The sequence below is a fragment of the Symphodus melops genome (genome assembly GCF_947650265.1).
Source record: "Symphodus melops genome assembly, chromosome: 8".
NCBI classification, from domain to species: domain Eukaryota; kingdom Metazoa; phylum Chordata; class Actinopteri; order Labriformes; family Labridae; genus Symphodus; species Symphodus melops.
The window spans coordinates 1,282,638-1,306,262 of record NC_136698.1 but is presented as its reverse complement, the minus strand read 5'-3'; the positions used below and the strand labels follow the sequence as shown (position 1 = coordinate 1,306,262).

Genomic DNA, 23,625 nt, shown 5'->3' with positions numbered 1-23,625 from the left:
GAGACCTTTTAATTTCCATTTTCAGGTGATTCTCATTTATTTAAATTTGAATTTAAACTACAATCAGAACAACATCACAGTTTGTTCTTGTTCTCTTCGACACCAGGAAATGATCGATGGATACTGAGAGAAATACCACTATGTGTTTTAATGGCTGCATCCTTCAATCACAGAGGCGCGTGATCACAAATCTTTTCCACACATTTTTAGAGGCTCAGCTTCACAGATCTGTTGTCAGAGCACAAATGCATCCATGCATTTAAAAATATATATATATATTAGTCAGGATCCCAACATTCCCAGAAATTTAAAACATGCATCATCAAGACTTTGTGCAAAATGTGTGCACACGCCTCATCACAAAACAGCAGCCTCAAAAACATCAATTCTGTCAATACACACAAAAAAAAAAAACACAACAATCTTCATCTGCAGGAGTCTGAAGAGTCGTGTTTAGATTTCCTTTTTTTTTTAAATCAGAGCTGAATATGTCTGTCGGTCAAAGACGATGTGATTTCACTGAGATCACACTGAACGCTCAGTTCAGACACGTGTCTGAAAAGTTTGCCAAAGATGCCACAGGAAGTCATGGAATGATGCACGAGATGTTTAATTTTAAAAAAGAAATGTAACTTTTTCAAGTGCTTCCTTTTATTTTGAAACGTGTCTGAATGCAGGTATTTCATTTAGATGTGATTGTGATGATTCATGGCTGGCTGTGCTACAAAATAAAGATGATGTAGTTTAATATGCATTTGTTTTCTCTTCTTCTTCTCTTGTTTTATCACGTTAGATTAAATCATGTTTTGAGTCGAACATGCTGGCCGGATTTATAAAAATGTATAAAATCTTTAAAATCTCTCCTAAATATCAAAGAGAAATCATCACCTTCTGTGCAGGTGGCGTCAAATAAATTGAAGTTTTAAATATCAGATACCAGGTTGTGACCGGTCTTGCTGCCCATGCTGTGACCAAGACAAGACCAAGTAAAAAATGCTTTCAACACCGAGTTCAGACCTTCAAAAAGTATGAGCACATCTGGCCAATAAAGCCGACTGGGATCATGTTGCATCGTGAAACTGGTTCACGGTTTTTTAGGATTCATTTTGGGGCTTTTAGGAGCCACACGCAGGACGGATTCAAACGCTGCCGCTCCCTGCAGAGGACTTAAGCCTCTGTGGCGTGGGGCGTGCTAACTCACCGCTAAAGGCTGCGAGCGCCCCAAATAAACCATTCTCTGTTTGAGGAAGAAGATCTGAAAATAAGAACTCAACAGTCGTCCGGTTGTTCTGCACAAACTAAGTGTTCATTTAATCTTCTATTAGTACAATGATTTATGGTTTCATATGAGGTGTCACTGCAGGCAGGATGTTACTGAGTAATAGGTTAAATAACAACACACAAAAAACAAAATCAGCCCCTGAATTCTGGGTTATTTAAGGTCACATTTCCTCCTCCTCTTCTTCAGGTTAAATACGTCTCAGAGCTCCTCTTCATCATGTGTGAAGTGTGTTGTTGTAAATCCACTCTGATCCTGTATTTGATCATGTCTATAAACCCCTCTATTTCAGCCCTGCTCAGAACAGGCTGTTTCTGTGTCTGTAGCTTTAAATATGTAAATGAGCTGTGTCTGACCACGCCCCCTCTCTGGAAGGGCTCGGGTGTACTCGCTGCTTTCTGGCTCCATGTCCTATTGTTTACGATGAGAAGGCAGACTCAGAGGGCAGAACAAACACCTAGCTGTGGGAGTGTCACCCACCTGGGGGAGGGGCTACTGCCCTTTGTGATGTCATGAAGGGGAACATCTCCAAACGGCCTGTTTGAGCAGGCAGAAGACGGAGAGGATGGACTTTTCTCATCATTGGGGGGTTTGAAGACAGATAGAGACACATGTAATCTGCATGACCTTTGATGACCTTTAAATGCACCGTCATTTCACATTTTGTGTTTTCACTTATATCTGTTAATTTATATTTTGGTTGAAACATTTTCTCCTTCCTCGTGGTCTATATATATATATATATCGAAGCCATCTCTTCACTGCCATCTTAGTGATCACAGAGACACAGAGGTCACCAGGTGATCATGTCAGTGGATCTCAACTGGTGGGCCGAGACCCAAAAGTGGGTCAGGGAGCTATACTCCGTGAGTTGTGAATGTTAGCATGGATAACAAACTTGTGTCTAAAGGTGAAGTGTTTTTTTATCGTTTTGTTCTGTTTGTTGCTTCAGTCACAGGTTTTAGACGGTTTGCGGTCAGAACTGGCAGCATTTCATTCTTTAAATAAATCTGACTGGTTGAAAATAATCTGAAATGTGGGTCGTGATTTCTCATGGAGGAGTAGGTGCCGGGTCCTGAGCGGGTGCCACCTGGGATTTTGTGTCCCATGAACAAATGAAAACATTTAGATGTTGAAAATAAATTAAATATTGTTCCAGTGTTTGGAGTGGCTGTCGCTCAGTCTGTAGGGAGTTTGGTTGGGAACTGGAGGGTCGCGGGTTTAGGTCCTGGACCAGACCAAGCCTGGAAAGTAGTCTGGTACTTGAAGAGGTGCCAGTTCACTTCCTGATTCCACAGATTGAAGCCAAGTCAATCACAGCTCTCTCTCTCTCTCTCTCCCTCTCTATCTCTCTCTCTCTCTCTCTCTCTCTCTCTCTCTCTCTCTCTCTAACTAACTGCACAGCACAAGTCTGCTGATTTTAAAGCTTCCTTTTGGACGTTTCTGTCCAAGTTTTGCATCGTCATCAATTTTCTTTCCACAAAAAAAAGAAAAGAAAAGAAAAAGAACTCAAGACAAGAATTTAATCTTTTAAAAAAACATTTTTTTCTGTCTTTTTCTGTTTGTTCTGAAGCTGCATGAAAGGCTTTTGTGATCGTGAGCGCGAGACTTTGGGAGAGGCCGATCAGTGAATAAAAAATGAAATGATAAAGCAGCTGTTCCATATTTATTACATGGAAGGCACTTAAAGTCCACAACACAGGAAATCTGTGCGTGTGTCTGACAGAGCTGTGTACCAAATGTTTGTGGTTTTTTGCTTTTGCTTTATTTATTTATTCATTTATTTATTTGTTCTCTGGCGAGCGGGATTACCTCTGAATTATGGAACAGTCCCCTTTCTCTCCTTAAGTAAAAAATAACATCTGTCCGGCAAATGGAGAGCTTAGTGTTTCTCTATAATTAATGGTAAAAGCCTCCAGAGCCGCACATAAAATATACATCCTCCATGCAGGACCCCCGTAACAAAGAGAGCGAGAGAATGCAGAGAGAGGAGGAGGAGGTGAGGGAGAGGAGAGGAAGAAAAGCAGAGAGTAAATGAAAGAGAGGAGTCGTGATTTGTTCTTCTTTAGTATTTTATTTATTTCAGTGTTTTGATTTCACTTCCTGTTTTGTTTTGTAGTCTCTCATCCTCTTGTTTCTCAACACCTCTGTGCGTCTGTGTGTGTGTGTGTTGTTTTGTTGCTGGTATATATTTTCAGTTTCTCTGCAGCTGTTTTCACATCTGCACTCCTGAAAATGTTGAATTTTAGGATATTCTCCTGACCGGACTGTTCACACACGCAGCTCACATGCACATTTTATTCAGGAGAATTCTGCATGTGTGAAAGCACTTTGTCCTCAGCGTTTCTTGTGCATGACTGTGTTTTTGTTGTTTTGCCTTCCTCTGCCTCGGATCATTTCATTATCAGAGATATTTCCTCCTTCAAGATCCCGATATTTATTTATGGTAAAAGTCAAACATTTTAAATGTTTATTCTTCAGTTAAAAAAGTGCTTTTTAAAAATGTTTTCCTCTGCAGTGAATTCAATGATATGAACACACAAACAAATAAAGACCAGCGACCATCACCTGCTGCTCGGAATCATGTGTGCGGTGAACAGCTCCCGGCTGATTGGTGATATTGATTAGTGATTGAAAAATGATTGGCTGTGGAAAGTAAACACAGAAGCACTCAGAGGGTCATCAGGGGACACACACATCTCATTAAATTTACAGCCAGAACACACACACTCTCTCACACACACACACACACCCACACAAAAGGGTTATATGCGTGTAATGTAGTTCTTGATAAAGACATGGAGTGACCTCTAGTGGTCGAAACAGTTAATTCTTATTTTAATTAAACAATAATTAATTTTACAAGCAACAAAAAGTGTTATTTGACTTGATTTGATGGGATGTGTTATTTTCATACTTTCTTTCTTTTCTTTGCTCCTGATCTGATTTTCTTATCTCGACCAATCTAGACACTGATACGACACAATCAAAACTATTTCAGTTTGAAAATCATTAGAGAAATACAATTAGGCTAATTATTTTGTAAAGAAACTTAATTACTTTACAAATACATGTTTAATAATAATTAAAATGATTTAACCTAAACTGCTGTACATCAGTTGTTATTGGGGCTGACATACAAAGCCTATAAACAGCGCTGATATTATAAAGTATGTTATCTCCTTATTTCTTCTCCTTTATTGAAGTAAAAAAAAAAAACACTAATTTATAAAATAATTGAAGTGAGCTCTTCTGGGAATGGAGCACAAAACAACAACAACAACAATAATACAAGAAAAAAACAATGTTAATAAATGAAATAAAGTAAATGAGGGTAAGCAGATTGTTGTTATATTTCTAAATGATCATAAATGTTTTGTTTTCAAAGCGTTGTGAAAGAATGACTCGTTTTTTGCGGCGGAACCAATGTTTGCAGTTTGTTCCCCGCCGGAAGGTGAACTTATAGATGCTGGACGGCAGTGATGGAAAGATGGCGGCGGCCGTGTTACAAATGTCCTGTTTGTACCGGGGCATGTTAGCGGTCAGGGCCACCGGCATCAGGACTCTGATCCCGGGGCTCGCCCCGGTGCAGTTCCGAGCCTTCTCGTTGAGAAAGGAACCGGATGTGGAGGAGAACCCGTTCTACAGCAAGTACCAGGACAAGATCCAGAAGCTTCGCAGGTTAGAGGCACGAGACAGAGACAGCAGCACGTGAAGTGTCATTCAACGCTGTTAGATTATCAATCATGCATGTTGAGGGAAAACAGCAACTACATGTATAAGTAGACTCACTGTGTTCACAATTTGGCCCCTCCGGCTCCCGTAGTTCACATCCTCCCCTCGTCTAGAGATGCACAAACAACAACAATAAGGCTGCAGGGTTGGTTCCCTAACACAGTCAACATTAGGTGAATCAATCTGCTACACAATGACATGACTCTGAAGTCGATGACAGTTTTAAGCAGATGTTACCATGGTAACCTCAAACTGCTGCTGCTGAGACGTGTTATTGTTATTAATAACTGTTTTTAAATAAGAATAGTTGAAAAAAAAGGTTTCTGTCTTTGTTTTTATTTATTTTTTCTCTGACTTTGTGTGTCTTGTTTTTCAGTGCCAAACCGCAGGAGTACAAGGCCCGGATGGAGAACCGGCTCGAGGCCAAGAAAGAAGTCCTTGGACATTCTAAGCAGGCTGAGTTCGTCCGAGTCATGGAGAAGGAGGTGGAGTATCAGTACAGAGCTGTTCAGACATCATCACTGCAGTACATCGCACATTGACTGAAATAATAAACATGATCATTTAAAAAGAAAGAGTGAAAGAGAAGACAAAGAGAAGGGGAGGAGTAAATATCGAGCTCAAGCGGCCCAGAGTTCATCCGTCTGGTTTCTCTATCTGCTCAGAGGTCTGAATGTGTTTTATTTTTTGTTGCAGTTGGAGGAAAGAGACAAGAAGGCAGCGAGTGACGGAGCGGCCGGAGGGTTCACAAAGAACAAGGTGAGAGAGCTGTTTCCTGTCTGACTCCTACAAAGTAAAAGCCTGACATTGTGGTGACGGTGTGGAAGTGTTCACTGCTAACAGAGTGTGTGACGTGTCGTTCAGACGCTGGGATCCATCCTCAACCTGGACATGATCAAGGACATGACGGGGGAGGAAATCACAGAGGTGAGTGTGGAAGCGCTCGGCTCTCTACCTGACCTGCAGTGACCTTCAGTCTCAGTCCAGTTTAACCTCCAGTAACCATTTCCTGTTTTATTTATTTTCGTTGTGCTCCTTTTTTGTTTTCCAGCTTTGGATGAAATATTATTCGACCAAAGACACGATCAGCGCAGCGATCCCGGTGAGTTCAGTTTATTTTGAAATACAGAAAGGCTCTTCCTGTAGAGCGAACGAAGTCTGAAGGGACAAAATAAATACAGGGAGACACCAAGGACTTAGGACACTAGGACACCAAGGACACTAACTACGGGGAGACAAAATAACATTAGTCTAATCGTGATAAAAATAAATGAATGCGCTGAGGTAAGGTGCTGACTTCCTGTGTATTTCAGACGCAGATCTACGAGGTGATTCTGAGCAGATCGAAGTCCTGTCAGGCGGTAAGATCACACAGTGACACATGTAGAGAGAGAAACTCAGCTCAGGCAAAGAACCAGCGTTTGAATAGCTGAGGACGGAGCTACTTCCTGTTCTTCTGTTGAGTCAGCCTGGTTTGTGTCCCCCCCCACTTCAGTTCCTCTACGCTCTGCCTCAGAAGGAGGGTTACGAGTTCTTCCTGGGTCAGTGGTCGGGACACGAGCTCCACTTCACCTCCCTCATCAACGTCCAGGTAGAGCGGCTCAAACACGCCACCTCCACATGCTGCTGTCCTGCTGGTTCACTCAGGGGGTTTTTGTCTCTTCCTGTTGGTGTTCAGATGCACGGTGAAAACGCTCCCAGTCAGCTGATCCTCTACCACTACCCAGACCTGAAGGAGGACAAGGGCGTGGTCCTGATGACGGCTGAGATGGACCCGAAGGCCATCGTAAGTGCTCTGGCTGCTGTGTTTACCGAGCTGCACAATCGCTCCTACTTGGTCTTTTTTTTTTTTTTTTTTTTTTTTTAAATAAAAAAAATATAATGAACATTTAAAAAAATTGTGGAATTCACTTGGGACATTTTAAATTCATTGTTTCACTCGGTCACCTCCAATGTTTGGTTTCAAAGACTCCTTTGTCCTCTCCACAGACCGTCCACCAGGCTCAGTGTCTGGCCAATCAGGTGCAGCTGTTCTACGGCACGCAGAGGCAGGAGACGTTCCGATTGGTCGAGACATTTAACCACCACCCTGCAGACTTCAAACACATGTCGGTGATAGCGGAGCTGGAGCAGAGCGGGCTGGGCTCACCGGCCGCTCCCTGAGGATTGACGCCAAGCGGCTCGCACGCTGCCCCCCCCCCCCCCACACACACAGAGAGGCGTGCGTCTGTCGGCTCTGACGTCTTCTGACAGACTCTGTCCAGGACTCGCTCATCTCGTGACGTCAGCAGCACGTCCTTTATTTAATCAGACATGAAACCCGGCCGGACCACAAAGACTCTACCCCCCCTGTAGTGACCCCGGCTCACCCACACAGCATTTAATAAACCATCTGAGTCCATATTAGTGTTTTTTCACTGACATCAAGACAACAGCAGCCGTTTCATTTCTTACTTTTATTGTATTTACACGGGAGGGGGGGGGATGCAGCGCTTCAGGGAGTCAAACACTTTACATGATTCTTTTTCACACACTAAACACAGAAGTGTTTGTGCCTTTGAAGTCAGAAATCCTTTTCATCATCAGTAAGATTCAAAGTCCTGATGTTCTGAAACCTTTCAGTGAAAACATGAGATCTTCACTGAGGTGTGTCGAAGCGTTGTCGGAAAATGCTCTGACAAGACGGAGGCAGAAACTCTGAATATCCTGATCGTAGAGTTCCTGCAGGAGGCTCCGGAGGTTCTTCAGCCGCGGCCGCCATGTTGGAAGTGCTGACAGGTAGGCGTGATGTAACAGGTCATCAGGAGGTTTAAAACCGGCCTCAGCTCGCAGCCTGTCGTTAGGCAGCATGGAGCCTGCCATCCATGTTACTTTAGCGCCCCCTGCAGGAACAGACGGCTGACATCACTCAGTCTACTGAGTGGATATTTACTGTGGGAAAAAAGTCCTCTGAACTGTTTGACCTGAAAACTCTGAATGTATAAACGTGGCCCTAATTAACACGCCATCATTCCCGTGGTCGTCATGTGAATAAGAAAAGGCGTTTGTCCCGTCTGACTGTGCGTACTCTGATGACACCAACATGGCACAAATGCTGTACAAAAAAAAACAACACAGAATTCATTTTCAGTAACGTGCTACGATTCCCACGATGCTACAGTATCAAAATCTTAGAAAAAGTTCATCAAGCTCGTCTCCGCTAACATCAGAGCTGCAGCTCACAAACACACCAGCTTCCATTAAACACAAACACGCCTCCTCTCAAAGGGTCCAAACAGCGTCTCAAACCCGTCCTCCTTCACAGTGCATCAAAATCAAATCCTCAGAAGTGCTTCAGACTGACTCCTCGTGTGCTTGTTAGCACTGATCTGAGCACAGGAGGAAGGGATCCAAATCTAAAGTCAACCTGTGGTGTTTCCTGGAGCACTCGAGCGGTCCAACAGGAGACTGTAAGGACGATGGAAGACACAAAGGAGACTTTAAAGCCTGCGAGCTGCCACATGAAGCATCTCACGGTGCGGGATCACAAAGCCGGTGGAGCTCGACGTCTGCTCGGCACCAGGAAATAAAAACACGAAGAAGACTCCTACAGAGACCAGAGTCCAGGAGAAGACTCCTACAGAGACCAGAGTCCAGGAGAAGACTCCTACAGAGACCAGAGTCCAGGAGAAGACTCCTACAGAGACCAGAGTCCAGTAGAAGACTCCTACAGAGACCAGAGTCCAGGAGAAGACTCCTACAGAGACCAGAGTCCAGCAGAGTTATTGTTGGTCAAACCTTCAGATCTTGGAGCTCATTAAACACATTTGAAATGTTGGCAGAAAGAAGTGAATCATATTGAGAATGACACTGATGTGGCTGTTGTTACTTACAGCGGGTCGGTTTAAACACTTCAGGTCACAGACGACTCTACAGATCGACTTTAAGCTGATCGAAGCTCATCGAGAAGAAACAGTCAAATCTTTTTTTTGTGTCGAATAAATGCACATTTTTTTAGCTGCCTCGTTTCACAGAGTAAAGCAGACAACAGTTTGTCAGTCTCCTGTTTCTTCATTTCTTCGAGGTTCTCCGAGACGTGACGAAACCACAAAAATAAACAAAACTCTGGTCTGCTGAAGATACCCAAAACTTCAGTTCATGTCTTGCAACTGGTGCAAACATGGAGTTGCCTCAGTTTGCCTTCACGTCTCGACTTCAAGGCAGTGCGGTTCAGCTGCTCCTTTGAGGCTTCATTATTCAAACATGAAACTCCTCTTTCTGTTTGGAGGGGAAAAGAAATCACAGCCACGCTTTCATGCTGTTCTTTTGGACATGCGTGCCGTCTCATCCGTGCAACGCTGTTCTTTTCTGTCAGAGCGCTCTGCAGCAGCAGCGCCCTCTGCTGGTGTGTCTTGGTGCAGCTCTTCTGTCGGCCTGCACGCCGGCCGTGCCGTACCTCCTGCTGGGATTCCCTGAGTGGTTCCCGTGCAGCCCGCTCTCAGTACATGGCCTCAGTGTCTCTCAGGCTTCCAAAGGACAAACTGAAAGTGCTCCCTAATCTCCTGGTGAGCCCGCTCCCTTCCCTCTTCTTCTTCCTGTTCCAGTTCAACAAGGAGGCGGAGCTCTGGCCCTTAGCTGCTCCCAGCAGACGCTGCTGCCGCGAGTTTTCTTTATCACAGCTGTGGGACAGCATGATGGTCCTCTTGTCCACCTGCTGAGAAAAACACGGGTAACGTCATGCTAGCTGCAAAGCCGAGAACAGACAGAGCAGTCAAAGACACAAACAGTCACCCCGTCTTACCTGTGTGTCATGTGAGTGCAATGTGATCACGCTGAGCTCCACTCCTCTGTCAGTACAGCTCTTCAGCATGTGGACCACCTCGCTGTGTTTGGACCACTTACAGTCCTCTCCGTCTACAGCTACGATGTAGTCTCCCTCCCTCAGGCCGGCTTCCTGCACAAACAGCAGGAGAGGAGTCAAATCCAAGGAGAACAGCTGGAACTGCAGCAATCAGTGGCAGTTTGTCTCCTGCTGAAGGCGCGCTCGTACACAAACTGATTCTGAAGAGATTTGATTGTACACACTGAGCTGCTGTAACTGAGGCGGATAAATCTTATAGAGGATTTTGTCTCACAGCTGCACAGCCTCCGGGCACCACTCCAGCCACAAGGACGGGGGAGTCTCCCCTGAGCGTGAGACCCAGTCCTCCCTCTCCCCTCTGCAGGCCGATCACACGCACGGGACCCCAGCGAGCCCGCGCACAAAACACTGACAGAGGCCCCTGCAGCACAGAGGGAGTCATCGTCAGCTCAAGGTTAGCACCAGATGATGCTGTATGATTTAAAGACTCTTACCAGCCTTTGGAAGATATCAGAGACTTGGACTGTGGAGAAGTTGGGGGGAGTGATGTCTGGTTTCTGGTGTGTTTGAGCTGTCGGCAGAAGAAAACACAATCACTGACGTGAACCAAAACCACACGTGATTATCTGATCGATGCGCCGTCAGCTGATCCTGTACTCACACTGTATCTCTGGAGCCTCTGCCGTTTCGTCAAAGTCATCCTCCCTGTCCAGCTCGGAGTATTTGTCCAAAGAGCGTTTGTGTGTGAGAGACAGCACGTCCTGCAGGATGTCCATCTTCCTCAGGATCTTACACAGACTGTGGACACGCATGGCCTCCTCGTGTCGGATGACCGCACGCCGCAGGTGAGCTTTACCTGCGAACATGTTGGTAAAAAAAACACACCATCAGTCTCCACTGCTGTTCAAACATATTCCTGCAACACAATAACTCACCAAGCTTTCTGCTTTTCTCTGGATCCTGTAAAACCTGGATGAGTGTTGGCTCTGCAGGAACGCTGACGTAGAACTGGAGGAAAGCCTTCTCCGCTTCCTCATCAGCGCCGTCCTCAGAGGACACTACGGAACGAGACGCAACCAGGTCATACGTGCAGACGCAGAAGCTTCACAGTCGATGAATCCCACAAAACATGAAACTCATGTAACATTTGAGAGTGTGACTTACGCGTGTGCTCGCAGAGTGCCACAGCAGCGTGGTAATGTGAGAGGGCTCGGAAGTGTTCTGATTTGACCTGAACCATTGACGCCCACGAGAAGGGGACATAGTCCTTCATCAGAGGCTGCGTCATGGTCTGCTGCACTAACAGGTAGACGTCTGACACCTGCAGGACGCAAACAGCATGACAGTCACGGGATGCCGGCAGGAACAAGACGACGACACAAGCGGAGGCGTGTCCACTCACCCGTGCAGCTTCCTGTGCCAGGCGGAGCTGCGAGGTGAAGTGTGCGTCCTGCGTGCTGAGTGTGAGGCGCTCAAACACACACTCCTGCACCTGGGCCACCATGAGCCGCACCAGCATGCAGAGCGACGGGCAGCTCATGTCCAGACTGGGAGCGTTGGAGAAGTTCTCTTTCAGGTAATTGAATGCACCTGAAGACACACACACACACACACACACACACACACACACACACACACACACACATTATTACGTTTTTCATTTGGAGTATTTATCTAGAATAACTTCCCTGATCCCTCTGATGATATCTGGAGATTTGCTGCTTTTCTCTGTCGTTCACATTTATTGAATATTTTCAGCTCTTCTCCTGAGCACCGCTCTGTTTCCATCTTTTCAAACTGAGATGACAAAACAACAGCGAGTGGCTGCTTTAAGCCCTGTGAACACATGATTAGAGTGACCCGGGTGTCTCTGGTCATTTGTAAGAATTGTTGAAGATGTCTGTGTTGCTTTTTTTTTATCCTGTGTGAATCAATAATGACATTATAAGCTCCATTGATTATAGTAACACCACCTGAATCAGCATATCCTCCCTCGACAGCATTTTTAATTATTTATCTATTTATTTTATTTAGTTACCTATGATTTGATTTGAAGCGTACTAGCTGTGAACGTCAGCGTGATGCTGCCCCGGAGATAAGGTGGTTATGATGCAGCGCTTTCATTGTCACTAAATAGAAATAAGCAACAGATTTCTCTTATCCTGTTTGATTGTACCACAACAAACAGTGACCGCACGTCATGCTAATCCCATGCTTTAAACATGTTTCTGTGAGGAAACTTCACAGAAGAAGAAGGAACTGTCTCAAAAACACGCTTTCTTACGGTTTTCTCCTCTCGACTGCGTTCTTGAACAAAACAAAGGTGTAACGCTGGAGTAACAATCATGTTTGTGTTTCAGTACCTGCAGCCCTCTGAAAGGCATCGATAGCTTTGTCGATGCCGGCTGTTGCAGAGCGGTCCTGCCGTGCCCCGATCTGTGTGTACAGAGCCCCGATGTTGAACAACACGCTGCCTTTCTCAAAGGCCAGCGTCCGCTGACAAGACGGGACGCCTGTCAGAGAATCGTACCTGGAAAACAAAACGCAGGGCACAGCCATCATGAATTCTACTGAGTCTGTTTCCCTCCATAAGATCTTTCTATACGATAGGGCTTCAAAGCTTCTCGTGCTCTCCAGGCTTTAACTGTCCTACCAGTGGAAGTGCACGCCCAGGTTCCTGTGAAGGGGGAAAAAGCGCTGGTCCAGGTAGTACAGCTGGTTGTAGTACTCCATCAGCAGCTCCAGGCCGGCCTGGTTACGGCTGGGCGTACGCATGGCCTGATCCAAAAACAAAACATAAACACACACGTCACTGTCAGAGACGAGCTGGAGGACAACACACGTTTCTGACTCTATGATTTTAGGTCATTCAAAACATAATAAAAGCCTTTTTCTCCTCCCGTCAGGACAAACTAGATCAAGCTTTGTTCTGTCTGAAGTTTTATGAACCTGTCTGAGCTCCATAAGCTCTTTGATCTCCTTGTCGTAGAGCGAGCTGTCCTCGCCGTAGTGCTCACAGATGAAGTCCTGTCAGGGGACAAAGAGGAAACAAAGACGTCAAACACTATTAAAGATAGAAATCTCTCCATCGCTCAGAACTTATTCATGATGTTACCTTTAAAAGCTAAAATGTGATGGAAAAATAACTGCTTGTCACATTTTTCTCACACAATGAATGATGGGAAAATCCAGTTTTGAAAATGGACGAATGTTTTCTGTTTCAAAATGATAGCAAAGCTTCAAAGCTGCTATAATAACACCTTTAAACTCTCTGAATGAGTGGTACATGTGGGGAATATAAATGTTGTACCTGGACAGAGAGGCTGAAGTCCACCTCTTTGGTTTCTTTTAGTCCAAGTGGGATCATGGGAACGTTGATAGCCTCGCTGTAAAAAGACACAGCATCAAGTTTTTATTACAGGAGGAGTCTTTCATAAAGTTGTGACAGCGAGGCTTCCTGTTAACGCTGAGCTGGCTACCTGCTCCAAACATCTAACACTTTGTTTACTGTTTTTACTGAGGAGATAATCTGCCAACATTTATTTCTTTTATTCCAACACAGATCTAAAAATCACACTCATCTATTTCTGTACTTTTCAGCTGATCATTGTAACCTTGTACTCTGTGTGTGTGTGTGTGTGTGTGTGTGTGTGTGTGTGTGTGTGTGTGATGTTTCACACATTACATGTCAACACACACGTTCCACTATGAGGACGAGCGCACTACGATCCTATCTCTGTGCCTTTAAACCTCAGTGCTTCATCCTGCTAATCAACAAAGCTAAAGCTGAGAATTACCGCCCCCACAGACACCCCCCCCTCCCCCATACACACACAGACACACACACACACACACACACACACACACACACACACACAGAGACCCCCCCACACATCCCATTCACAATGAAACACAAACACGCACACGCCACTGGGGCCTTAATGACGGTCTAATCAGGGATTGATCCCTCCCATGACCCGGGCGGGCCGCAAAGGGGAAAAAAACAAATCTCCTGCCTGTGAGGGGCCGCACACACACACACACACACACACACACACACACACACACACACACACACACACACACACACATTTGTGTCACTACTTATATGTGAAACCCAGGTGGAGCTATGTGTTTGTATCTGCCTTCTCACCGTAAACAATACGACGCAGAGAGAGAAAGACCGAGCCACCCGAGCCCTTCCAGAGGGTCCGGGGGATTTCTGGCGATAACGTCACGTTTCGGGGACAGTATAAACGTATAATATTTGACCTTTGACATCCACACACTGGAATATAAAGCTGTGTGTCTGTGAATAACATGACCGTGGAGGTCTGATCCAAACGTTGGATCTCAGATATCCAACATCTGGACGATTTGAACCCATTTGGTTTATTTTGTTTCTCTACAGCGGGAGTTAAGGCGGCGGGCGGTTGCTGTATCGGAGGCCTCCCTCGACATAAAGCACTGTGGGAAACATTTGAATAATACTCCTGAACTTCCTCTATCTGAACACTATATGGATCGACACGGCTCAAGATCTAAAAATAACATATTGGTCCCCACAAAGATAGAAGGTCAAGGACACACACACACACACAGAGTGCTGAGTGTGGATACAGACACGACACAGACGCCTGCTTTCTCCAGTTATACTTCTCATTAGACTAATGAGCATGGCCTGGAATTTTTGGAGCATAAAAAAAACAGAGCAAGTTTTTGTGTGTGTGTGTGTGTGTGTGTGTGTGTGTGTGTGAGCCGTCTACCTGTCTGTCTGGTAGACCTCCATGTTGCTGTTCAGCTCCTCCAGCTCCTCTTTCAGCAGCTGCAGGTTGGAGTTGACGAAGCTGAGCTCCAGAGCCACCGTCTCCTTCACTTTGTTGTTGCTCGTCGCTCTGCATTCATTAACACACACACACACACACACACACACACACACACACGGTTACACATTAGTACATTTTAAGTCCTGTTACTTAAGAGCAGAATTTGAATATTGAAAACGGTGTTGACATCACTAACTAACCGAAGTGGAACAGGTAACATTGTGATGCGTTCAAGGTCGGCTAAGTGAAATGACTGTCACCCCCACTTTCCACCCTCTCCGTGCACGCTGTGCTCCGAGAGCGCGCTGCCTGCCCTACTGGATCTATGTCTGGGATGTTAGGGAACTACAAGATCGTGCGGGAACAAAATGTGAAGAAGACACGTTGCTTTGTCTTTCTGAGGATGATGAATGAATAAATGGGACGCAGCATGTCTCTCCCCCTGCTCCACCCACATCCTTCATCTGACCCTGCTCCTCCCCACGTCTCAGAGGGGAGGGTCTCAGCGCTGAGTACAGCCAGGGGGGTTCCTGTAAATCTGCTGTGGTCACTTGATGATACAGTCTGTGTGTGTAAAGAAAGAAAGGAGCAACATTATCTACTCGTCTGTGATGGGAGGTACTGATAAAAACAAAGTGTTCAGTTTGAGTTTGACTAAAGAGAAAGCTTCTAAAGGTCTCGATGAGTCAGTCTGATGTGTCATCAGCAGGGGGGGAGATCTGGGGAGTAAAGACACACTCGTGGTCTCAAGGGCAGAGGGAAATCTTGGCAAGAAATAGCTGTGTTAAAAACAAGCTTTAAATGAACTCTTCACGAACTGTGTGTGTTGAGAGCTTGAGATAAATGAAACCTCCGAACAGCCAATCAGACAGATTCCTCTCAACAATCACGCCGACATGTCGAATTGGCCGGGGAAAAAAGAGACGGGGGCTGAAGGAGCTCGATACAGGGACAATGGCTCCCCCGCGGTCCATCAAGGACTGGCGGTCTCCTCGCTGTGTCAGGGTCCTAAGACTCCCACAAGGCCAAACTTTCACCTGTTTGTTCAACAGGTGACTTTGTCTGCCCAGTAAAAACCTCTACTCTGAATCGAGAGGTCAGGTGTACTCGATGCCAGCGTTTCAATAATATGGAACAACAGGAACAATATCGTGTCTTGTAACGGCTGATATAAAATCAACAAGAGGAAAGAAAAATATGACAATAAGATCTGTATAAAATTAGTAGATAATTTTCGATTAAAAGTTTGATTTATTTGGCTTCTGTCACGACCATCAGTGACCTCAGTGACTGTTTAATGCCTGACTCAGCACGGCTCACCTTTAAGCTCTTGGAAATAATTTAAATCTGTCCAGTTAGACCACTCTAGCTTCACCTCACTCTTCATCTGTCCCTCCCTCCCTTCCTTAGTCACACACACACAGATGCTAACAACACACACACACACACACCTATATCTAGGATCAAGCCAAGGGCAATCTGATTAGTCAGCTTTAAATGGGCTGCCAAATATCCCCTTCATGCACAAAGCCCGCTGCACGCACACCACTCTTTAGCTTTTGAGGTGAAATATAAGTCTTTCTTCTCTGATTGTGCACCGACGTGAAGTATGAAAGAAGCTTTGAACACGTCTTCAGCTGAATGTATTTATCTAACTGACACGAGTACCAGGATTAAGATGAGTTCCTACTGAGAAACCTGCAGCTCGCATCATGACGTCTCCATCAGCCAATCACCAATCCTCCTGAGTTACTTGTCAGTAATGAGCATCTTAACCCCCCCCCCCACACACACACACACACACACACACACACACACACCCCACCCCTTCCCCCGTCCACTTCTCACCCACCACCGCTCACAGCACAACCCTTTTCTACAACAGTTTCAGAGTGAATGAAGTGAAAATGAAAGCGAGGAGCTTTGTGTGTGTGTGTGTGTGTGTGTGTGTGTGTGTGTGTGTGTGTGTTCCAGTTGACCGGAAAGGGGGAGGATAGAAGAAACAAAAAAAAAAGGTCTGACGGTGCCAGACAAATAAGTGGGGGATGAGCTTGCTCTGTTGGGAATCTCTGCATGGGAACAGGACGGGAGGCGGACACAAAGCCGGCTGATTACAGGCCGACGGGCCGCGTAGGGGTCCTCTTTGTCTCTGTGACCCGTCGTCCCAACAGAAAAGGCAGGAGCGCTTGTTTTATTTCCCCTGAACTGAGTCATCAGCTTTTACAACAACAGGCTGGATCCTGTCTAAAGTGGCGTTTGGAGAGAAAGAAAGAAAAATAAACCTGAATGACTAATAAGGAGAAGTTTTGGAAGATCTCCACTGGACTGAATCAGCGAGTGTCTTTGAGACAGGCTGGAAAGGATGGAAATGTGTCCTATTTGTTTTCCCGCCACAGGCGAGCTCACATTGTTCATCTTAGCAACTGAAAACATCGAGAAGAACATCAATCTCTTAAAGCTGCTTACATCAATGTTAGTCCCACCTGACATGACACATAACAAAGGACAAACACATAAACTATGTGACGGAGGCTGAAGTAGACCAGTAAGTCTGACATTTTGAATGACAACAGAGTGTGGAGGCTCAGAGGAGAGCGATAAACTGGGTGCACACTGAACGATTTCAGGCAGATCGACACGGGACTCTTGAGTCGAGTCTTCGGCTGGATCGGCCTGATCAGATGCTCCTGGACTCCTTTTCGATGTTACATTGGACTCTAGAAATTAATTATATCACATGCATTTTTCCTGTAGATTTAAAGGTAATACATCAAATAAATGTAAAGGATAATCATTATGAGTGCTTGTTATATGTACTATCCTTCCTGCAGCAGAGAAAGTCAGAGGCTTGCTCTTGGTTGTCCTTTAATTAAACACGCAGTTGTTTTCTGAGTGGATCTAATTAGATTCTGACACGACGCCACAGAGGAGGAAAAAAAAGCAGCTCCCTGCTTTAATGAAGTTTCTCCAGCTCCTCCCTCTCCTCCTCCTCGCACTCCCAAGATGAGCCTTTATGAGTTAAAGGAGCGGCAGCAGAGTCACAGCAAGTGAGTTTGACACAGTGGTCCATTCATGTTTCAAATGTTGTCAAAGCCACCACAACAAAAGTGTAGACCTAATGTATGCACATATATTAAACGTGAACTTGAAGCCTGTGGTAATAAGCTACTTCTGAGTGACTGAGAGAGAGAGAGAGAGAGAGAGAGAGAGAGAGAGAGAGAGAGATGACGAGAAAGTGGAGGGGATAAAGATGACGCTAATGTTCTCCGAGAGAATACTTTGATGTTCTGCCACCATTTCTTTTCTTTTTTTCCCCTCATTTCTTCACCAATAAAACTCATGTGATTCAAAGTGTTCAAACTCAAGCCAGGCGGCCTAACTTGGACTTGTTGTTGTAAAAGTACCCTGTGGTCAGTTACTGTTTTGCACAGAACGTTAGGAAGAGGAAAAGGGATGAATAGAAATGTGTTCACACAAGCAGAGCCATAAAACTGGGGGGGTGAAGCTGTGTGTGTAGTTTGGAGGGCAGCGATCTCTGACCTCTCCCCATCACAGGAGACCAACACTAATGTGACAGAGGCAGCAGCACGGCAAAGACAAACCAACACAGAGAAACATTCACCATCAAAAAGACTTCACTGAAGTTCAAGTCTAGGTTGCACCGGTACATGAACACGTGAAACTGAGCTCAGACGTGTTCATGTCAAGCTCAGCTATTGAAGCTTAACTCTGACTTCACCAGACAATGATCTGAACAACACAAACAGCAGGTTCTGTGTTACAGAAAAACATAACGCTGAAACTCACCTGAACAGGTTCTCTGCCCCGGCTCGCATGCGCATCTCTTTGTTGATCTGCTGGTTGATGCGAGCTCGTCGGTGCTGCAGTTTACTGCGCTGAGTCTGAGCGAAAGGATCGCATCCCTGCACGCAAAGTAAAGAAGAGAAAAGAATGAAAGCAGTGCATCTGGATACAGGAAGAGCTTTAACTGTCTTCTGATTAATGAAATGTCATTAAAAAGTTCCTCAGTTGTTTTTGGCTCAGGAAGAATACCAACAATCACCTGGTGAACATCCTCACGTGTTCCCTTTTGAAATGTTGGATTTAGACATTATCGAGGACAAATGACAAGTGATGGCCGAGTTATCTTTTAATCTTACTGCCTCACAGAGAGACAGCAGTAACCAGCTGAGGATCAATAAAAGAATCCTCCATGTTGGTGAAATTACAGCCAGGTTTACTGAGGTTCCCCCAGACGCCCGCAGATTGAAAAGACAATCAGAGGATCAGTTCAAGTTCATTAGAGAGATAAAACGTGACTCTCAAACTGGTTCTGTGGACACGGTGAATTTACTCGGTCTAGTCTGGGTATTAAATGTCAGAGTTAAAGTATCCAAACAGTACAGTACAGAATCAATCTCAATCTTTGAACCTGGAATTATGAAAACAAATGTTTTTAAATTGATCAGAATTGAAATAAACTGGAGGTCAACCTGATCAACATTATGTCATTTATTACCTAGAGTCATGTCCCTTTCAGTCCATGAGTAGTTAAGGCAGCTGCATAAAATAACATTAGTCGGGGTTCCATAACAGTTGTTGGGTGGTATCGTCACTTTTAAGCAGCATCAGATCGACGCACTGACGGGCGTTGGCCGTACCAGCCGCAGAAAATGATGCTTGACTCGGCCACAGATCAACTGGAGTTATGGATGAGGACACATCTGACAGTTTCTCTGGCTGACTCAGATCATCGGAGAATGGGACAAAGGAGCAGTTTGCAATTCAACCTGATAGGTGCAAGTCGGGCTTGGCGCAGCGCTGCCGCGTGACTCCACAGACTGGGACACCTACATTACGTCATTGCTCCTGTCGAAAAACACCTCAGCATTATCTCTCATTGTAGCACGCACTGAGGAATTAACCATCACACTGATTCAACATCCAAATAAAACGTGGAAGAAATTCCCTTTAATCCTTCCTCAGAAACCTTTAGCATTTTAATAGTACATCTCATTGGTGGCCTTACACTTCACCCCGGACAGAGAGCCTCCTGAAAGGCTTACTTCAGGACACATAGGAAAGCATGCCAGAGATGATGGGTATGTCAGAGAGCGTGTCAGGTTGTGATGACGCTGTGGGGATGATGAACATGGGAATCACCGAGTTCGTTCGTGCAGCACGAGGAGAGTCTTTCCCCACAGAGCGATCATTTGTTCCACACAAAAAGGAACCTGGAAAAATTGTCCGAGCAGTGCATCTGTCTGAAGATTTTAGAGCGTCTTGATTTCATTTCAGCTGATTGTTAAAGCACTGCTCAATTAAACCCACAAACTATCATACAACGAACCTCTGAAAATGTAAACACATGAAAGTTAGATGGTCGTTAAAGCAGCTGCAGTGTAAACATTCAGAATACTCCTTTCTCTTATCTCTGAGCCTCCTTTCTTCACCTTCTCCTTCCCCTGTATGTACACATCCTGATATTTTCAGACTCTCTCTAACTCCATCTTTTTTTCCTTTTCCCTCTCACCCAGTTAAGTTGTTTGTTTAGCATGCGTACGTCAAAGTAATCCTCAGAGTGCCTGTGTGGATTAGACTTCTGGCCGAGCTCCCTCCTCTGCTCTCACTGACAGAGGAGCAGGAGGATGGAGGCGGATCGACATCTGTGCATTTTAGTTCCAAAAAAAAAGAAAAAGTTTAGATGTCCTTTTGACCGTCCCTGTGCTCGAGACTTTACCGTTCAGCCATACAAAACAAACATGTGAACGCACAACAAGCAGGAAGTGAGGCGTCTGATTCATGGCACCACGTCATACTTCCCCCAAAACAAACCAGAGACGTCCCGTGGCACTCAATATTAACTGTAGTCATTTATTCTCAGAGCTTGTGTCAGGAGCTTTCATCGGGAGTCGATCTTGGGAAACCCTGTGGACTTAATGGTACGTCTTATCTCTTTGCTGATCTCCTCTAATGCACGCCTAAGGAGTGCGTTATGACACAAAATCCTGCTGTTCATCGCCTCGCGTGATCCCAACCCAGCAGCAGGACGCGTCTTCGTGCTGCCAGGAAAGACACATCATGTTTATCGTTGCTATTAAAAGATCGGATGCTACGTAAAAGATCTCCACATTCCCTGTCGTCTTCACTACTGGTTGGAGTAACAGAGAGAAACCGTCCCATGATGACCCTCCAGCCCCGACCTCATCTTGTGTTACTGTTTTCTGTTGTTACTGGGCAATATATCGAGTTTTTAAGATATGTAATTATTTTTTGATGAAGGAAAATGAAGAGAAACTAATAATGAGCGTTGGCTGGAGGGGCCCACAATTAACTTTTACCTCAGGCTCCGACGGACCCTACAATTATCCCTGGCAGCCAGTATGTCTGGATGGTCTGGATTTGTTTGGACCAGAGAAGGTAGGCACTTTGAAGGCCCGCCCACTCGGCCATTTTGCCAGTTATCAGGTAAAACCAGCAGGTGTTGCAGCGATGGAAGCGGGCAATGGAACTGGTTCAGATAGAAGTGATTGTACCATGGAAGCATTTTAAACACTAAGTGTCAGAGTTACATATTGCTCCTTTAATTTGAAAGAACTAAAAAGGGCCCGTTTTTACTTTGTCCACTACAGAGCTCACTGTCTGTTACCAGGTGGTTCCAGTGCTGTTTGAAGCTCTCACAAAGGCATATGAAGCTTTTTCACAGGACGAGAAAAGTGACAACTATAGACAATAAAAAAAGGTGTGTTTATATAAGTGTCAGTATCGGCTAAAATGAGTTTGGAAATATGGACAAAATAAGACGACTTGAGACTCAAAGAGAAGGTGTCGATGGAGGATGTTGATGCTTTAAGTCCAACAGCTTGAACTACATATTTTAGTCATCAATGGTTCTTTTTTAATGCAAGTTCAAGTGTTTTTGTAAATTGTACTTTGCCTCACCTTGTGTCTCTTTCTGTAAGTTTGTGTTTTTTTGCTTGGCCATGCAGGTCTCCTGTAGACAGGGATGCATGTAGTGCATGCATCCATGCAGGTTTCCATTAATCTCAATAGGACATACCTGGTTAAATGCATCTTTAACGAGGGTCAGCAGGGTCTTTGGATTTGGTCCATTTGCTGCTTTACTCCTGATGGTGATGTGAAGATCTCCAGGAGAGCTTTTTTATAGCTATCTGTGTGGTGTGTGTGTGTGTGTGTGTGTGTGTGTGTGTAATTACACGTGTGTTACACAGCCTCACCTTGCGGATGCTCCCGCTGTGGCTGCCATCTGTGGGTAACGTTAACGGCAGGTCGTCGTCCGAGGCGCCTTCTGACAGGGACATCTCAGACTCTCTGTGAAGGGTCATAGAAATGTTTTTTTTTTTCAACTCACTCTTGAGTCAAACAACATTTAGTTTAAAACACTTCTCCTAATAATGACATTAAGTTAAATAAAAGTGCCCTATCGTCGACAACATTTTGCCTAAAACGAGCCGTTAAGTTAGCTAACGGTTATGAGTCTCCACTTGCCTTGTCGCAGGTTCCTCCATCGTGAAACAACAACAAAAGCAGCCAAAAAGCTCCTACATCTCTCCCAACTTTGTCCAGCTCCAAGTAAACACAAGACTCCAATACTGTGTTTAAAATTGGAAACTTTTTCACCGCTCTAAATCAAGCTATCGACCGCTTATTTTTTTAATTTGATACAACCTCCTCCGCTCCGCTCGCCTTTTTTCTGACTCGAGTGCAGCTGCGAGAGCTTACCCACGGAGGCGGGCCTTACGGCCAGGAGCTGGCCAATAGTCTTGCTGCTTTAAAGAGTGGCAGTTAGAATAACAAATCAGAAGGAAGATTAAGACCAAACGACAACACGAGCTGACCAATCACAAGTTGTTCGAACGCGTCCCCCCATACTCCGCGGGGCCGGTTGCTACGGCAACGTCAGGGCTGTGGCTCGTGCTGAGTGTGTGGGCTCCTGAAGGATAGTGCAGCAGGCTCCTCCTCCTCCCCGTGGGAACGAAAACAGGAATTTAAATAGTTTTAATTGATTTTATGTTCGCTGCCAGTTAGGTGAAACCTTCTGCAGGACAATAGGCTTAGACGAAATTAGAACATATAGGACTTTTTATCGCAGAGTAGCCTATATATTTTTTTTTCATATTTAATGTTTCATAATTCACTGCATCCATGGTTACACTGATTATGGGTTAGGATTTAAATTTAAATTAAATCCTAAAAAAAAATGTTTTAAATGTTTTTGTTTTGTTTTGTTTTAATGTAAAAGTTGCTGTAAGGCTCTTAGATTGTAGCATAAAAAGCATAAAAAAGAACAAAGCTAAAGAAACCAAACACATGAAGGTAAAAACAGCAAGAATACAGACAATGCAAAATAACCACAACAACAAAAGATAACTGTACAAAAACAGAACAAAACAAACATATTTAACGCAGTAATCATATGAACCCAGATAACACAGATTTCAGATGATGTAAGAAACTAAAAGCAAATAAAAACAACAGCAAAAGAAAGATTAAGGTATGAAGGTGAGTGCAATAGTAAATAACGTACATTAAAAAAGATAGCAGTGGTAAAAATGAAGCCACACATTCAGTTAAGGGGAATAAAACAGTAACTTGAGTTAAATGCAAGTCTATATTTTTTTAAGAAGAGATTTAAAAGGATTGTCCATCATTGAAAGTAGCTCTTTCACAGCTCAAGATCTTTGTCATTGTAGTCCTCAGTGTGTCGCTGGATTATTTTGGACAGACTAGTTTAGACATAATAACACAGCCTATAACCTCATTCAGTTGTTGTCGTTGTTTAACACGTTTCTGTTTGTTGTCTCTGTCAGGCAGAAGGCTGCTGCTCCTCCTTAACTGCTCCGTAATCTATCCGGCCATATCTCCATATGGCAGATCCTCCTGTCTCTGTCTCTGGACAGCAGGTTATTAAAGCACTTTCCGAG

At 44.7% G+C, this 23,625-nt stretch overlaps 2 protein-coding genes and 1 long non-coding RNA gene across 4 annotated transcripts; 1 reads left to right on the top strand and 2 right to left on the bottom strand.

Moving 5' to 3' along the window:
• Nucleotides 1–4,690: 4,690 nt before the first annotated feature.
• Nucleotides 4,691–7,177, top strand: atpaf1 (ATP synthase mitochondrial F1 complex assembly factor 1; the record flags this gene model as incomplete). The annotated part of the gene is made up of 9 exons (XM_079351201.1): nucleotides 4,691–4,960; nucleotides 5,391–5,499; nucleotides 5,711–5,773; nucleotides 5,879–5,941; nucleotides 6,066–6,116; nucleotides 6,328–6,375; nucleotides 6,510–6,605; nucleotides 6,693–6,800; nucleotides 7,004–7,177. The coding sequence occupies exons 1-9, from the start codon at nucleotides 4,746–4,748 to the stop codon at nucleotides 7,175–7,177; spliced, it is 927 nt and encodes a 308-aa protein (XP_079207327.1). The 5' UTR covers nucleotides 4,691–4,745.
• Nucleotides 7,178–9,044: 1,867 nt separating this feature from the next.
• Nucleotides 9,045–22,451, bottom strand: rhpn1 (rhophilin, Rho GTPase binding protein 1). Of its 2 annotated transcripts, none has more exons than XM_079349608.1 (16): nucleotides 22,186–22,451; nucleotides 21,919–22,008; nucleotides 18,488–18,603; nucleotides 14,621–14,749; nucleotides 13,165–13,240; nucleotides 12,804–12,881; nucleotides 12,508–12,632; nucleotides 12,218–12,384; nucleotides 11,257–11,444; nucleotides 11,019–11,175; nucleotides 10,790–10,912; nucleotides 10,516–10,710; nucleotides 10,349–10,425; nucleotides 10,129–10,275; nucleotides 9,795–9,947; nucleotides 9,045–9,704 (listed from the first exon to the last, which is right to left on the bottom strand). In XM_079349608.1, exons 1-16 carry the CDS (start codon nucleotides 22,207–22,209, stop codon nucleotides 9,492–9,494), a joined length of 2,058 nt encoding a protein of 685 aa, XP_079205734.1. In that variant the 5' UTR covers nucleotides 22,210–22,451; the 3' UTR covers nucleotides 9,045–9,491. The 2 variants fall into 2 exon arrangements, with proteins under 2 accessions (XP_079205734.1, XP_079205733.1); XM_079349607.1 differs by having other exon boundaries at nucleotides 9,045–9,707; nucleotides 22,186–22,450.
• LOC306827656 lies at nucleotides 19,343–21,829 on the bottom strand. Its single transcript, XR_013779657.1, has 2 exons — nucleotides 21,623–21,829; nucleotides 19,343–19,549 (listed from the first exon to the last, which is right to left on the bottom strand). It is a non-coding gene; the product is annotated as an uncharacterized lncRNA (long non-coding RNA).
• Nucleotides 22,452–23,625: the final 1,174 nt, after the last annotated feature.

Coding starts and splice junctions, on each gene's coding strand:
- rhpn1 (XM_079349607.1), bottom strand. CDS start 22,209: ATGGAGGAACCTGCGACAAGGCAA. Junction 10,711..10,789: donor AGAGAAAAGCAGAAAGCTTG/GTGAGTTATTGT, acceptor ACATGTTCGCAG/GTAAAGCTCACCTGCGGCGT. Junction 10,276..10,348: donor CTGATATCTTCCAAAGGCTG/GTAAGAGTCTTT, acceptor TCTGTGCTGCAG/GGGCCTCTGTCAGTGTTTTG.